This window comes from Gossypium raimondii, chromosome 4 (genome assembly GCF_025698545.1).
Source record: "Gossypium raimondii isolate GPD5lz chromosome 4, ASM2569854v1, whole genome shotgun sequence".
Classification (NCBI taxonomy): Eukaryota; Viridiplantae; Streptophyta; class Magnoliopsida; order Malvales; family Malvaceae; genus Gossypium; species Gossypium raimondii.
In genome coordinates, this window is record NC_068568.1 from 8,858,425 (window position 1) to 8,876,269 (window position 17,845).

Here is a 17,845-nt window from a genome sequence, read left to right on the forward strand (position 1 = left end):
GTCCTTTCTTATTTAATTTTTAAGCTATTTAATCACTTTAGCAAGTTTTTCATCTTTACAATTTAGTCCTTTTTAATTAATTGACTGTCGAAACGTTAAAATTTTCTGACGAAACTTTAACACTACCATATTGACACTCCGTAAATATTTATAAAAATATTTATGGCTCAATTTGTAACATCAAGGTCTCGATACCTTTTTTCCTCTATTTCTTGACTTAATAAATTTTTATAAAACACAAATTACTAATTTAAAAATCTCTTAAAAATCATATTTGACTCGTAATTATTAAATAATAAAATTTACGAGCTTATTTTCTGAATTTGGTGATCTCGTACCACTGTTTTCAACATTTCTAAAAATCGGGCTATTACAGCCTAGACGTGAACGAAAACATCACCTAGAAGGGGTATCCTAATATCGAAGCATGGAAGTCATGATATGCCTAACAGTGTTGAAACGAGAAGAATTGAGGCCATCTACAGTGGTATCGTGATACTAACCTTGGGTATCATAATACCTAAAATCTCAAGGCTCTCTCTTTTAATATCGCGATACCAGACCATGGGTACCCCTGTTGTGAGGAGGCAAAAATTTACTGTAGGGGTAGTCCTTGTCCAACTCCAACACCAATAAAAAATAGACGATGAGGGGCATTTTGGGTACAAAATTTGGGTTGTAATCAAATGTTAAAAGCCACTTTTGGTTTAGAGAAAAAAGGAGAGCTTTTAGTTTAGGTTTTCTTTTATCTTTTTACCTTAGGTTTTAGAGTAGTTTTCTTCTCCATAGTTCTAAGGTTTTTAGTTTATGCTTTTCTCTGGTTTTTCTTAGCATTTTATTAGTTAGTTAAGTTAGTTATCACTGTAACTAGGATTTATTTAGTTGTTTAGCACTTCAAACTCTCCTGTAATTGCACTTTAATCCTTTAGTTCAATATAATTTAAATTTATTATATTTCATCTTTCAAAATCATATCTTTGATGTTTTTATTTATCTTTCTTGCTGCCATTACTTCTTGTTATTGTTGTTCTTTATGTTAATTAAGTTAGTTATCTGTAGCTAAGATTTATTTACATTTCTAGTCTCTGTACCTCGCATTCAAGACTTTTTAAGCTTAGTTTAATGTATTTCAATTTATTTTACTTTAAATATGCTAAAGCTTGTTCCTTTTATGTTTCTTGCTCTAGATTTTGCGGTTAGCTGCTTTTAATTTCATGTTATTTAAGTTTTATTGCATAAAAATCTCAACTTTCATATTTTTCTCAAGCATTAATTTCATGGTTGCTTTGTTTTCCATTGTTATGTTTATTTTCTTAACTTTGAGTATGTGTAGCTAAACCCTTAAGGAGGTTGGTTGATGGAGATGTGGATAAACTAAGACCTTTAGACAAAGAACTAAATCGTAACAAATTTGACTAATTTGAATAGAACTAAGATCTTAAGTAGTGACGCCCTTAAAGGAATATTAAGATAAAATGATACCTGAAGGTAAACCTCTTGTGTACTCGTTTGTTAGTCGAGAATTAACCGGCAAGATCGAAAGATAAACTGAACCTAATTCGTCTAAGTCGGTAAAATTGAGATCGTAAGATAGAATGGAGCCACTTGGTAATTTACGCGATTTATGTCCCTAGTCTGAGGTTTGGTGAACCACATCGAAGTCAACCAACCCCCATTAGTCATTTATTAGATAGTCCCTCTAGTTTACATTTCTTACAATTTAGTCCCTAAGTAGAATATTTAATTTTCTTACAAACTCATCTTTTATGAATCGCCGTAATATAAAATCGTATTAAGAGACACTTAGCTTCTATTGTGTATGCTAGTTATTACTCAATCGCCTCTTCCTTTGGGTTCAGTCTTTAGAATACTTTGATGTTTTATTGTATCACTGTAAATATTACAACTGACCTGTACGCTTGTAATAAAACTGGGATTTAAAAATTATAATATAAATTTGTTGTTTTAATGCACATGCGTGCAGCTGGTCACTTAGAAATTAGTATAAGTAGCTAAATCATAGGAGGTTGGTTCATGGAAATGTTGCGTAGCTAATTTTTGGGTTAGGGACTAAATTGCAATAATTGGACTACATCAAATAAACTTCAAAACTTAGAATTGAAGCCCCTAATAGAAAATTAAGATAAGTGAGACCGTGAGGAGATCTTACCGGGTACCAATTTGATAGTCCTGGGTTAGTTGGGTGAGGTCGAGAAATAAGTCGAACTAATTTGCCTAATTTGGTAAAATTGAGTCTGAAAGGTAAAATTGAGCTACTTTAGGAGTTTAAGTGATTTAGTTCCCTAATTCGAAGATTAACTAGCAACACGGAAGTTAACCAACCATCGTTTATTATTAATTTGATAATTTTTTAGTTTTGATTACTTTACGATTTAGTCCCCCTTAGTGTTAGAAAGCAAATTAGTGTAATCAACTTCAAATTATGATCTGTCGTAAGATTTAATGACTAGTTAGCTATAATCCTTCAATTGCATGTTTATAATTGGAATCACTTAATCGTCGACTCTTGTGGGTTCGATCATTGGAATACTTTGATGTTTCATTGAATATTTTAAATATTACAATTGACCTGTCACACTTGCAGATACCACTTTATTATTTGATTGAGTTAGTGTTGATTCTGAGCCCCCAGTGTTTACACACTGGTGGCGCAAGCGGTCATTCATCTTCCTTTCAGTAGAGTTGCCTCATGGCTTGGTAGTCTGATCCCCAATAACATTAGATTTCTTTGGACAATCTCTCAAGAAGTGTTCCATAGAACCACATCGAAAACAAGTTCTCATTTTCGCTCGACACTCACCGAAATGGTTTTTACCACAATGATCACAAATTGGTTTATTCCCATTACGAACACTGCTGACACTGGTTGTTGGTTTAATAATGTGTCTTAAATTGCTCGATCTCGTTCTGTCCCTCTCCAAAAACCTGGATGGAGAAGTGAAACGATTATGAACAACCCTAGACTTCTTCAATGGAAGAGTCTAAAATGATCTAGTCAAATTTTGTTTACCAGAATCTTTACGTTACATATCTCTTCCATTTTCTGAGCTCTTTCTGACAACACAACATTTTTTTTCAATTTTAAAGCCTCGATAAGCAGCTGCATGTCTTTGTTTGAACCCCACTAGAATCGGGTACATATCTCCCCTCAGTGGATACTAAATCTTGGGAATATTTGCTGAGTCAAACAAATTCATGTTCATATTCAGCGACAGTTATATCACTCTATTTCAATGCTATAAATTCTTTCTTTTTCTTCTCGAGGTACAAATGACTGATATATTTCTTTCTAAACTCAGTCTGAAAAAACTCTCAGTTTACCCAATCTCTCCGAACAACAGATATCAACATTATCCACCACTTATATGTTTCATCTTTTAATAATGATACCTAACATCTCAAACTATCTTTCGATGTACATATCATTTCGTTGAACACTCTCAGAGTATTTTCCAGCCAATATTCAGCTTTAGCTGGATCATTGTCCGTTTTACTTCGAAATTCTTTGGCCTCATGTTTTTAGATTTTGTCGGTTGGAGGTCGGTGAACAATTACTGGATTTGTGTTTTGAGGACAAAGGGGTGTCGTGAGAGGCACGGTCAGGGTAGAGGTTACGGACTTGAGGGAGTAGCTCCTATGAATTGTGAAACCATTGATTCATCATTTGGAAGAAGGCAGTTTTCGCTCCACTTCTAGAAATTTGCGAAATTGGAATACTATGAATTGCTCTCTGGTCAGAAGTTGGTACATTACTATCTACCTCATCAGATACGACACGATTTAATTCGGTCGACATTGTAAATCTATAAAAAAAAGAGTCAAATTGGATCAGAAGGCATCACACTATCACAGGTTATTGTGGCATGTATTTCTAGAATCGTACACACTACATTCAATCCTAGAATCGACTAAACTAGACAATGCTATCATTAATTGTAAGACCCCTCGCTTGACCCGATCGTCAGATTCGAGCTACAGAATGCTACAATCTTTGCCGAAGCAACTACGGTCGAATAAAATGTACCGCTAATATTCCAAATACCCCAACTTCTTTGTCATGGCAGTCACCATGATAGAATTATTAAATGGGTTCACTATCGAGAACTCTTTTAGATAATGCCTCATAGGCATACCCAGATCTTACCACAATGCTGGAATAACAACTCACCGCAACAAATTTCTAGAGAATTCGCCATAAAGGCTTTCTAAATGATACACCACAAGGGCTTTCCAAATAATTCACCATAAAGGCTTTCCAAATGATACGCCACAAGGGCTCTCCAAATAATTCACCACAAAGGCTTTCCAAATGATACGCCACAAGGGCTTTTCAAATAATTCGCCATAAAGGCTTTCCAGATAATTCTTCATAAAGGCTTTCCAAAGAATTTGCCACAAAGGCTTTCCAAATGATACGTCAAAAAATCTTTCTAGAGAGTTCACCACAAAGGCTTTCTAAATGATACGCCACAGAGGCTTTCCAGTGAAATCACCACAAAGGCTTTCCAAATGATACGCCATAAAGGCTTCCCAGAAAATTTACTACAAAGGCTTTCCAAATGATATACCACAAAAGCTTTCCCAATGATATGCCAAAAAGACTTTCTAGAGAATTCTCGAGTTTACAATTTCAACAGACCTCGTGTTTAAGGTCCTGACGGACTACATCTTTGCCATGCTAGCCTTCGTGTTTATTGTCACAATGGGCCAACACCATGGATGTTATAGAGCCTCACTTATATGGTCTTACGTCATTTCGCCATCTTGGCATATTATCAAATGATGCCACAGGGCCTTACCCGCAAGGTCAGGCCGTGATTTGTCCTTCGTTTTGCAATAAAACTACCCTACTGAAGGCATCACAAATAAATTTTCATTTACATACTTGCAGATGCTTCTTAGAAAACACATGTACACATGTTTACATCACTATACAAGAATACATTTTCATTCACAGTAACATCAACCATAACATAATCAACATAAAATGACATGCATGAGTCAGGTTCAGAGGCTCACCAGAGACCTACCTTTACTTTGATCTAGAGTTTCTATTTCGATTGTCTTTCCTAATCCAGCAGTAGCAACTACTTAAAAGATCATAAGATTTCCATTATAATCCTCATTACAGACATTTTACTAACATTTCAACTACATTTGACCCCCATGCAGAGCCTTCCTATAACACTCTTCTCTTCTATAATCGTAACGTGCAAAGTTGTAAGACTTAACAAAAGGTAGAATCACCTACTCATTAGACGAGATCTTAGTCCGATCTTAATGAAGAAGAAGATAATGTTAAGGTTATAAAGAAGAACATAAATATTAAGCAGATAGAAAAACCATCTGAAATGTACCCTTCCAAAAAATATACTCTCGATCCCCCTGATTTCCCTACCAAATCTATGGTAGGTACGATAAAATCTAGTGAAGGTTTACCTTATTGTTGACTAGTCATGGGAAGGGTCAAATCAATCTAATTGACTCTTACCGAGAAACAGCTATTCATGTTGCTTGTGATGATTTGTTTAGTTGGCTTATTTTAGTGTACAAGCATTCTCTCGCACATCTTACTAATTTGCTATTTATTTTGATCTTTGCTTCTGTTGCTAAGGAATCCCAACAACTCTCAACCAAACCCGATACAAAAATCCAATTGGACAGCACTCGTGCAAATCGGGCACACCATAACTTAGCGATAACTAGCGTTCAGTGTGATCTTAAAGACAATTAAGACTCCTACAGATTCCCCATACACTTGACAGGCTCTTAGTGCTCAAAAAAAAACTTTAGGGCATACCCCTTCAAAGGCGCACACTTTCTTGGCCGTAATCTTTCTTCTCTTGGAAACTTCCTACAATTAATTCCTTAAATACCACCAACGGATGGATGCTTTAACTCTAGTATGCACCAATACTCTAACTTTCCATCAAGCCAACATGATGGTAGATTATGTTACCACAGCGTGCCCAACAGTCTACATACCTACCTTACTCATCTTTTCAGATCCGTCGATTTTAGGGGTGTGACACAAACACCATTATTACATATCATAAATTCATTGTACCATCATTACACCATCAATACGTATGCTCTAGAATTAACCCGGAATCGCATAAAGACCAAATTGAAGCATTTTTAAAATTTCGAAATAACGTCGTGACGTGAGGAGTTTCTCGTCACGATGTGACTGTCTGCGTCTCATTGTGATGATGGGGTTCCTTGACATGAGATGGTCAAAAATCCAAATCTCGTTGCGACGACCATCGTTTGACGTCACGATGTGGACTCTATTTTTGGCACAAAATAGACCTTTTGGTGCCTACTTTAACCAACCATCTTTATACTCTTTTGGTGAATATTTTCACACTTGCACATGCACAAGATTAACCAATAACTTATCCCAAAATATACAGTTAACCATTTATACATCACTCAATCCATTATTCCACAATTTGGCACCAATTCAAACTAAACAACTTAATCTAATTCAACCTACATCACAAGTCTTTAAAACCTTTCAAACAAACCTTTTACAATGCCATATCAATGCTTATTTATGCTACCAAATTGCCACACAAAATATGAACAAGTTACTAAACATAAATTCTTACATTTGAGTATTAACACTTCATGGTTCAAACATTAACCAAGTTAAAAAAAACTATTCATCCAAAGTAAACTCATATAGATATAACACCTATGTACATGTCACATAATTGATCTACCATAGTTTGGTTTAGTAGTTTAAACTAGTTTTTGCACTTTAGAAGCTTGAAATTAAGCATTATCATTAGAATTTAATTATGTTTTAGTAAGTTTTGTTAAATTCAATAAATTGTGCAATTTGACTCTTTTATTGACCTTAAGGGACGAATGAGGCTAAGGGTGAGCTAACGCACTTTGTGAGTGTGCAGGAGACCATTAGAAGGCATGCTAAACCAATACTGATCACTATGTCGCAACACGGAGGATTCGTTGTCACAACAAAGGGAGTGGAATGGAGAAATCATGAAACTGCGTTTGATGTCACAGCACAGACAAGTAGTGTTGCGACATACCCTTGAAGATATCCCAGGAGGAGTACACTAACTACTATGTCGCAACACTGGTCCTGGTGTGTTGCGACATCGACTCTGGGATCGAAAATAAACACGAAGTAGTGAACTTAAAGCTTGGGGATGTTAATTGACCTAGGGTTAAGGACGACGGCCACCTGAAGGCTATAAATAAGCTCCTTTGGCACATGTTATAGACACAATTCCATTAGTTTAGATTCTTTCTTTAGATTTAGTTTTATTTTCTTACTTTCTAAGATTTTCTAGAATTTAGTTTATTTGTTTTTGTTTTATTTCAAGAGATCTGAATTGTGAAGGAGATCAAGTTCTTTGGATTCGCATTCATTATCAATATCAATCAGGCTTTCTTAAACTTTTTACTTTAATTCATTCATTATGATTAATTCTTACATCTATTCCATATTGCTTATGAAAGCTATGAGCAACTAATCCTTCTATGGGGGATTAGCGAGTGGAGGTATGATCTATTAACTATTTTGTAGGGTTACTCAACAGATCAGCTGTTTCAGAAAGGAAGAACGTGAAACAAACCCTATGCCTGACAACCGTGAGAAGTCATCAAGGTGGGAATTAACCTAAAATTGTTATGGCCCATCCGTTAACACCTTCAACCCAAGCCAGTTTAGACTGTGAGGTCGGAAGATAAATAGTCATTACTGAATCGTTATGGTAGTGGAAGATTGGAAGATCCTGCTAGGGTATCAACTAGTTGATTGATGAGGAACCTAAAACAACAGTTGGTTGGAATTGCAGAAGCGAGCTAATCACCCATAATAAGATTTGATTTATTCTACTTTTTTATCTTTTGAATTTTATCCTTTTATGTTATTTTGTTATTAGTATTACTCTAAAAACCCTAAAAAATGTTTATTTATATTTATTCATAATATAGTTTATTGAAAGTACTAATTAGATTTATTGGTGTTTAGGTTAGAATTAATTTAGTACTAGCCTACCTTAGGTACGATCCCCAAAATACTTATAAAGTGTTTCGTTGTAAACAAATTATATTACAACCTGACTCGTATACTTGCGGACACTGCCTCAAATTCCATATATTTTGTAGTAGTATTTACACTGTGGACGTTAGTACGTCTGGAAGCGGTCAATAACCAAGCTTAAAATGAGTAAAAGTCTACCGAGTCGATAGTTGGATAGTGTGAGCTTTGAGGTGATCCGATCGACGAGTTCTGCAAACCAACAATCTATAGAAAAGGGGGAAAACAACTAGGTAAGCATTTTGAATGCTTAGTAAGTTCATAGGCATAAATCATTAACTTACCTCACTTGACACTTATACACAATAAATTACTCAACTTGACAATTAGACCTAAACATGGTAATACAATTTCACAAGGTGAGTTCTCATATAAATGTACCATCTGATAAATCAACATGTAATGTTTCATTTCACTATAAATCAACATTCCAATGTCATTCTCATAATCAATCCAACATCTAACCGAATGCTTATCAAGCTCATGTTATTTCAATATCATTTCTCAATTTGTATTAACCATTTAGCTCAATGAACTCTAGTAAATAAACTCAGATACACAGGTACTAAACCACACCTAAGAGCATCAAAGTGCTGAATAGAGAGTGGTTAAGTCATAACAGAGGACACAATAGTGTTAATTAGAGAGAACTGAAGTGTTGAACCCGTACAAGTGCACAAATAACCCTATTGACATGTCAACCGTATCCTGATCGTTTACTAAGTTCACACGAGAATTAATATTTTATTCGTAACATTTAAATCATTGTAGCATAATCATGTACATACCATCCCATCATAAAAAATTTTGTATCCATTAGGTACTTCATATATGTTTATAATTTTCACATATACAATACTTTACAATTTAGTCTTTCCAATGTTGAATATCATTATATTCACATCAACTCAAATAACAAGCAAAATAAAACATTACAAATATAACAATAACTAACATAGTAAGTTCCATATGAGCTTACTTGATAAAAAAATCAAACAAAGCATCGAGGACTATTCCGTAATTTTGTATTTTCCTCGATTATCCTCATGTGGACTCAAATCTCGATCTATAGTAATAATTAGTTTCCATTATCAATTCCAAATGCTTTATAACATTTTTGATTCATATGACGATTTAATTTAATTTAATTTTTGAATGATCTCTAAAGTTTTACATTTTATTCAATTTAGTCCCTAGAACCAAAATTGCTATAACTTTCAAATCGAGCTTTGATTTTGAAACCTATCTCAATTTCATCCTTCTAAAACCCTCTATTGTTCATAATTACAAAATATTTTATACCAATTTCAATATATTTACACTTTAGTCCCTATGTTCAAAACTAACAATTTTAACTTTAAAACTTAGTCATTTTTCACTTCTAAGCTTAAAATCTAACAAATTATCACCAATTTCATCAAGTATTCAACAATGAAAAATTTTGAAAACTTAAACTGTATTACAAATTGGTACACGAGCTAGCTAAATCAAGCTCTCAAGACCTCAAAAACATAAAAATTACAAGAAAAAGACTTAATTGCACTAACCAATTAGTAGTCGAAAGCTTGAAACCCTTGGAACGTTTCTTTCTTCGTTTCTTACGGCCAAAAATGAAAAAGATAAAGAAATGGTTCATGTTTTCCTTTTAACTTTTGTTTATATATTTTAATTAGTTATTAATTAAGATTAACTTAATTAATCTATGCTTAATTAATATTAAGCTTAATTAACACTTTTAGGTTGTTCACAACCCATCCCCACCATCATTTAACAATCTAGCAAGGGTCTAATTTCTCAATTGGTCCCTCAATTAATTAAAAATCCATAGCAATTAACTTTTACGACTTTTATGATTTAGTCCTTATACCTTAATGAACTATCCAATTGAAAAAATTAAAGAACTAAAATTTAATAAAACCTTATACTAACCTCTCAAATATTAAATAATAATATTTATGGACTTATTTGTCAAAAATGGGGTTCAAAAACTGTTGTTTTTGACACCACTAACTTTTGGATCATTACACGAGCCGTCGAGAGGGAAAGAAAAAGCGAAAGTCATCGACGAGTGATGCGAGATTTTAGTTTGTGCTTTTATGATTCAAGATCAATCTATTTATTGCATATTCTTATTATAATGCGTGATTGAGTATCAATGTGAGTAAATAATGATTGTATGAATTGATTTTCTATGATTGGTACTGAATATCGAGATAGTAGCATGATTTAGTTGGAATATAATATGTGATATGAAAAATGAATTTAAATATGCTATATGATATGAGATAATTTTGTATTGATGATGAATTGAAATAAGATTATGAAATTGAATTTGAGATTATACATTAATTGAATGATATAATGAAAAACTAGATTATTGGTACCCTCTTAACTATTTGGGCTGAGTCGAATAAAGTTGGCATGCTATAGGATTATATTGTGTATGGGTTCATGCACTTTTTATGCCAATATTCACTTCGTGTGCTAGGATGTGCTTCATGCACCAGGATGAGCTTCATGCGCCAGTATGCACTATGTATCCTAGTTTCCCTTCAATTTATCCAATAATGCACTTTGCTGCCAGATTTGTCTGTTGGTTAGATGATCTGTGTATTTGTCCAAGTCTCAGTTAGGTTAACAGGGATTATAAAATGTAATCTTGACAAATGATATTGAATTGAAATGATTTGATGATATGGAGTTATATGTGTGCATATATGTATATAGATAAAGAAAATATAAAAAAATTATACGATCCGATTAGAATCAATCCCTAGGGGCCGAATTGAGTACAAATGAATCAACAGACTTCATAAAGAGATTCAAACGGTAAGTTGAATATTTAAATGGCATCGATTGAACATGGAAATTAGATAGCTTATTTTTAAAGGTATACATGTTTGATACATGAATGGTATTGAATGTTTTAAATGACATATAGATTATCACTTGATAAATTGTAACGCCCCAAAATTTTAATTTTGGGTATTGTGAATGTGTGACACAAAATATATGTCTACTTTACTAGTTATGTGTTCTGGGTGTGTTTGAGAGGTTCCAAGTTCAAGCCAAGACTTAGGCAAGTTTTGGTATTTTTATGAATAAGTCCTATCTTTGGTTAGTAGGCTTTTAAGTAAAAGTTGGCAAATAAGTAACAGAATAGGCCTGCTGGTCTGGTGGATAAGTGAAGTGTTGGTGTAAAGGATCGAATCTTGGCGTGGGCATTATTTTTGCTCGTGCATCCAGGAGAGTTTGAGATGGACTAAAAATCTGAGTAGTGGATTTAGTGGGGAGTTTAGTGGAGAGAAATAAGGGATTGAGGTGGTTATCAAATATTATGTTCATCTTTTTTTCTTTTTTTTTTTACTTTCCCCAAAATCCCTCCACCATCTTGTCATTTTTCTCTTCATTGCTGCCGAATTTCTGCTCTCTTTCACCCTTTATCTTCTTAATTTTTCTTTTCCCGCTCTGCCTCGTGTCGCTCCACATTTGTCTATGATTATTTGGAAAGTTTTAGATAAGTGATTTATCTCTGTTTGTTAACTTTCTTCTAAAGTATTTTGTTTATACCAATTAGGGGAGGATTCAAGGGCTCGTAATCACCAATCGGAGTCTTAGTTTGTATGGGAATTACTGTTCATCGATTGAAGGTAAGGTTTGGTCGCGTATGGGTTAAAACTTCAATACAAGTTTGATTTGGCTATGCTAAGGATTTTGGAGAGGGTCACTAGGCCCAATACTGGATTTAGGGACCGAAGGTCGATTACGGAACGACTCTGCTCCAATGGAGCTGACCTCTTCAAGGGTGTCACTAAGGTCGCCTCTAATGTGGCCGAGTACTAGATTGAGGCCACGGAGAGGATCATGAATGATCTAGATTACACCCCTAGGTAGAAATTAAAGGGTACAGTCTCACTACTACTGTGGGACGAGGCTTATCAGTGGTGGCTGACCATTAAGAAGGGCACTTAGCCCGAACGTCTAACCTAGGAGTTCTTTAAGACCACCTTCTAGGGGAAATATGTCAGAGCTAGTTATGCAGATGCACATAGGAGGGAGTTTCTGAATCTTACACAGGGGGATCGATCAACCAATTATGAGGTCGAGTTTCTGAGACTGAGCCGCTATGCGCGAGGTATGGTGACATCTGAGTATAAACGATGTGTCCGCTTTGAGGATGGTCTCAGAGATAATTTAAGAGTTTTGATAGCCCCGTAGAGGGAGTGAGATCTTTCTGCCCTGGTCGAGAAGGCGATAATCGCCGAGAAGGATATGGAGGAAGTCATGATTAGAGAATATCGAAACTACTTATCTAATGTGATCTCTACAATGGAAGCGAAGAAGTTGGTTCGTAAGGGATGTGAGGCATTCTTGGCCTATGTAAGTGTTTCGGATTCTGGGGACTCTATAGTTAAGGATATTAAAACGGTAAAGGATGTTCCGAACATCTTTCCTGAGGAGCTACTAGGTTTACCTCTGAATCATGAAGTGGAGTTTGGGATAGAGCTCCTTCTTAGTACAGCTCCAGTGTCTATCTCCCTCTACCGAATGGCACCGAAGGAGCTTACGAAGCTTAAGGCTCAGATTTAGAAGTTATTGGATTTTGGGTTCATCCGCTCTAGCATGTCTCCGTGGGGAGCACCGGTACTGCTTGTAAAGAAGAAGGATGGACTCATGCGGATGTGCATCGACTATCGACAACTAAACAAGATGACCAATAAGAACAAGTACCCTCTACCGAGGATAGATGATCTATTTGACCAGTTTCAAGGAGCTTTGTTTTTCTCCAAGATTGACCTCTGATCTGGATATCATTAATTAAGGGTTAAGGAGACTGATGTTCATAAGATGACATTTAGGACTCGTTATGATCACTACGAGTTTCTAGTGATGCCATTCAGATTGACTAATACACCGACAGCTTTCATGGATTTAATGAATCGAGTGTTCCAGTCTTATCTGGACCAGTTTGTGGTGGTATTCATCGACGATATACTGGTTTACTCGAGGACTGAGGATAAGCATGATGAGCACCTTCGAGTAATTCCTCAGACTTTGAGGGAAAAACAACTCTATGCTAAATTTAGTAAGTGCAAGTTCTGGCTGCGTGAGGAGACATTTCTTGGTCATGTAGTTTTAGCTAAGGGGATTCAAGTTGATCCTCGAAAGATTGAGGCTATGTTGGAGTGAAAATAGCCTAGGAACGTGTCTGAGATCCGCAGTTTTCTGGGACTGGTAGGATATTATCGATGATTTGTAGAGGGTTTTTCATTGATTGCAGCTCCTTTGACTAAGCTGCTACGTAAGGGTGTGCTGTTTAACTGGACTGAAAAAAAGCTTTGAGAAGCTCAAGACTGTACTGACTGAGGCCCTTATTCTGATATAGTCGGAGTCTGGAAGGGAGTTTACTGTTTATAGTGATGCATCACATGTCAGTTTGGGATTTGTGTTGATGCAGGATGGTAAGGTGGTAGCCTATGCGTCTCGTCAGCTTAAGACCCATGAGGCGAATTATTCGATACATGACTTGGAGTTGGCCGTTGTGGTATTCGCACTAAAAATCTGGAGGCATTATTTGTATGGTGAGAAGTGTATTATCTACACTGATCATAAGAGCCTCAAGTATCTCCTCACTTAGAAGGAACTTAATCTTAGGCAGCGCAGATGGATTGAGCTTCTTAAAGACTATGACTGCACCATCGAGTACCCCCTGGTAAGGCCAATGTGGTGGCTAATGCACTGAGCTATAGGGCTATGACTAATTTGAGGGCGATATTTGCTCACCTAAGTTTATTTGATAATGATAGCTTATTAGCCGAGCTTCGGGTTAAGCCGTCATGGATTAAACAGATTAAAGGCAAACAGTTGGAGGATGAGTCATTGGGTTTTCGATTCTGAAAGATTGAGGGTGGTAGTACTACAGATTTTGGACTGAACAATGATGGAGTACTCTATTTCCGTGGGAGAATCTGTGTTCCGAATGATACTGATTTGAGACAGGCCATACTGAGAGAGGCGCATAGTAGCACTTATGTTATGCATCCTGGCGAAAATAAGATATATCGAAACCTCTGTGAGTTATATTGGTGGTCAGGGTTGAAACGTGAGGTTACTGATTTTGTAGGAAGATGTCTGACTTGCCAGCAGGTTAAGGCTGAGCATCAGTTACCTTCGGGTTTGCTGTAGCCGGTTAAGATTCCTCTTTGGAAATGGGAGCGCGTAACTATGGATTTCGTTAATGAGTTACCTCTAACACCCACTAAGAAGGATTCAATATGGGTCATCGTGGATCGATTGACCAAGTCTACCCACTTCATACTGGTTCGTACTGATTATTCTCTACAGAAGCTAGCGAAGCTTTATATTTTTGAGATAGTGAGACTGCATAGAGTATCGATTTCGATCACCTCTGATAGGGATCCTTGTTTCGTGTCTCGGTTTTAGAGGAAGTTACATGAGGCTATGAGTTTAAGGTTGGACTTCAGTACTGCATTCCATCCTCAGACCGATGGTTAGTCTAAGAAGGTGATTCAGCTACTGGAGGACATGTTGAGGCGCTACCGCTCTGATCCTACTCATATTGTCCCTATTGAAGAGATCGAGGTTAGGCCAGATTTGACCTTTGAGAAGAGTCGGTTCAGATTCTAGATCGTGACATTAAGGTTCTAAGAAGGAAATCCATTCCACTGGTAAAGGTTTTATGGCGTAATCATAGCCTGAGGATGCGATGTGTCAGCACTGTCCTCATCTGTTCTGATCAGGTAAATTTTGAGGACAAAATTTTCTTTAGGGGGTAGAATTGAAACGCCCCAAAATTTTAATTTTAGGTATTCTGAATGTGTGGCACAAAATATTTGTCTACTTTAGTGGTTATGTGTTCTGGGTGTGTTTGGGAGGTCCCAAGTTCAAGCAAGGACTTGGGCAAATTTGGGTATTTTTATGATCTTTGGTCAGTAGGCTTTTAAGTAAAAGTTTGCAAATAATTAACAGAATGGGCTTGCTGGTTTGGTGGATAAGTGGAGTGTTGGTGTGAAAGAGGTCCTGTGTTCGAATCTTGGCGTGGGCATTATTTTTGCTCGTGCATCCAGGAGAGTTTAAGATGGACTAAAAATTTGAGTAGTGGATTTAGTGGGGAGTTTGATGGAGAGAAATAAGGGATTGGGGTGGTTATCAAATATTCTGGTCATCTTTTTCTTTCTTTTTTTTACTTTCCCCAAAATCCCTCCACCCTCTTGCCATTTTTCTCTTCATTGTTGTCGAATTTCTGCTCTCTTTCACCCTTCATCTTCTTGATTTTTCTTTTCCCACTCTGCCTCGTGCCGCTCCACGTTTGTCTGTGATCGTTCGGTAAGTTTTAGATAAGTGATTTCTCTCCGTTTGTTAACTTTTTTCTGAAGTGTTTTGTTTATTCCAATTAGGGGAGGATTCAAGGGCTCGTAATCACCAATTGGAGTATTAGTTTGTCTGGGAATTACTATTTATCGGTTGAAAGTAAGGTTTAGTCGCTTATAGGTTAAAATCCCGATACGAGTTCGATTTGGGATCACGTTATATGAGATTAAATAAGTGTTATTTGTTCAATTATAGGCTTTGGAGTGCTCGGGGACTGTTTTAGCATCAAACAAAACCAGGTGTGTACCCGAAACGTAGAAAATGGGATTCGGCGAAAAGCTGAAATTGCTTACTGTTTGGACAGTAGCAGTAGGCTAACTTTGAAAAATCACCATAAATTGTGGAAATCGAATTAGAGGATGAACAAAATATAGCATTAAAGCTTATTGAGTCTAGTTTCTAATAGAAGAAACAATGTAAGTAATGGAATTGTAAATCGTGAGATATAATAATTTTTGTGAGACAAGGTCAGAATGAATTTTGGTTCCCCTATTTTGCCTTTGGAAAATTATCAAAAATTGGAGAAAAATAATTAGGGGTTAAAATTTACATGTTTAAATTATTAATGAGTCTATTTTTAATAGAAATAAATGGTAACATCATTCAAATTTTTTACTAAGAGATAATTAATTTTTAGCAAAGAAAGGTCGAAACTGTCAGACAGCAGAACAGGGGTAAGATTGAAGATTTTACTGTACTTATTGGCTGAACCAAATATTCTAAAAATTTTATGGTAGAAATTTATTTGAGTCTAGTTTCAAAAACATCAAGCGGACCTTAATTTGGAATTCTGTAGCTCAAGATATAAATAAATTAGTAACAACGACTCAAGTAGACAGCTTTGAAGGAACGTAAAAGTAAATAGTGATAACATATTTGAATATTTAGCTAGCAAGGGTTACAGTAAAAATGGACCACACAGCCAAGGCCAATTTGAGCTGAGTGGGCCACACAGGCGTGTGAGCCCATTTTCACTGAATTGATTGCTAAGGTTGCACGGGTCACGCAAGTCGACTGTGAACCTACTGTAGGGTCGGTGAGCATCACTTAGACCCCTAATTGTACGAACTGACTGTTTGATTTATATATGTGTTGAGCACGATGATAGTATGCTTGTATACTAAGCTAGTTATATGTACTGATATCTTGAGATAGCATGTCATGAATTTTATGTTGCATTGCATGGGGTTGGGTTAATTATATTTGGAGGAAGTGTACTGAAAGGCTTTTAAGCCTAACATACTGGCAGCTCAGCTGTAAATTACTATTTTGTGCCGCATTCGGTACTACCTAGAGTGTAGGGATGGGTGGGTTGATTTGATCCCCAAATGGAGTGTAGGGTTGGACGGAGATGGTGTGTAGAGGCTGGTTGGGTAGGACTTTGTTACTGAATACTACATGACTGCTACTGATACTATGATGGGCTAAGGCCCAAACTGTTACTGATACTGAAAAAGGGCTTAGGCCTAGGACTGCTTTAACTGTGCACTGTGGTTTGCTATTGTTTGTTTTCTGTGGGATTACACACTGAGTTTTCGTAAACTCACCCATTTTATTTAAATGTGCACAAGTAATCCCCAGATCTAGACGGATCGGTGCGGCGGAGGGCTCAGCGGTGAGCATGGTTTTGGACTTTCATGGTTTTTAACCCATATTTACGATAATTGGTTTTATTTCTATTCTATTTTTATTGGCTAATTTTTTGGGTTGTAATTGGACTTTCAGACTTTGGTTTTGGGTTTTAATTATCTTTACCTTATGGATTACAACTGCTAGTAGTAGGAAACCTCGGTTTTCAAAATAAACAAATGTTTTTCCTAAACGCACAATTGTTTAATCTATTTTAAAAGCTTCCACAAACGAATAATGTTTTGAAACTATCGATTAAATGAGTAACACAATTTTTGAACTAATAAGATATTAAGATAAGGAATTCAATGGAAATGGTTTTAACGCGATGACACGGTTTCAAACACCCTATCATGTGACATCCCTAGATTTGGCCATAACGTCTGGGCCAAGTTTGGGGTGTTACATAAATGGTATGATTTGGTCAATTCTATTGCAAATGTTGAATGAATTGATTTACAACTTGCCATATGTATATACATATATAATATGATAATGGAAATTCTTGGCATGATAGAATGTAAATTGGTTAGACATTGGGCTTGAATTCATTGTAATCATAATGTTAATGTTGTATTGTCTTGAATAATGAAAGTATCATTGAGCTTTATCACTCAGCATACGGTTTGTCTACTCTATGGTAAGTATAGGTGATTCTCAAAGTCTCGAAAGGTGAATTTAGCATCTAAGTTGCAGCTATCGACTCAACTAAGTTAGTATAACTCT

General features: G+C 36.0%; 1 protein-coding gene across 1 annotated transcript; it reads left to right on the forward strand.

The window, feature by feature from the left end:
• Positions 1–12,946: 12,946 nt before the first annotated feature.
• LOC128040411 (uncharacterized) lies at positions 12,947–14,284 on the forward strand. Its single transcript, XM_052629158.1, has 3 exons — positions 12,947–13,278; positions 13,754–13,811; positions 14,000–14,284. The coding sequence occupies exons 1-3, from the start codon at positions 12,947–12,949 to the stop codon at positions 14,282–14,284; spliced, it is 675 nt and encodes a 224-aa protein (XP_052485118.1).
• Positions 14,285–17,845: the final 3,561 nt, after the last annotated feature.

Coding starts and splice junctions, on each gene's coding strand:
- LOC128040411 (XM_052629158.1), top strand. CDS start 12,947: ATGACATTTAGGACTCGTTATGATCACTACGAGTTTCTAGTGATGCCA. Junction 13,279..13,753: donor CCTCGAAAGATTGAGGCTAT/GTTGGAGTGAAA, acceptor ACTTAATCTTAG/GCAGCGCAGATGGATTGAGC. Junction 13,812..13,999: donor GCACCATCGAGTACCCCCTG/GTAAGGCCAATG, acceptor CGATTCTGAAAG/ATTGAGGGTGGTAGTACTAC.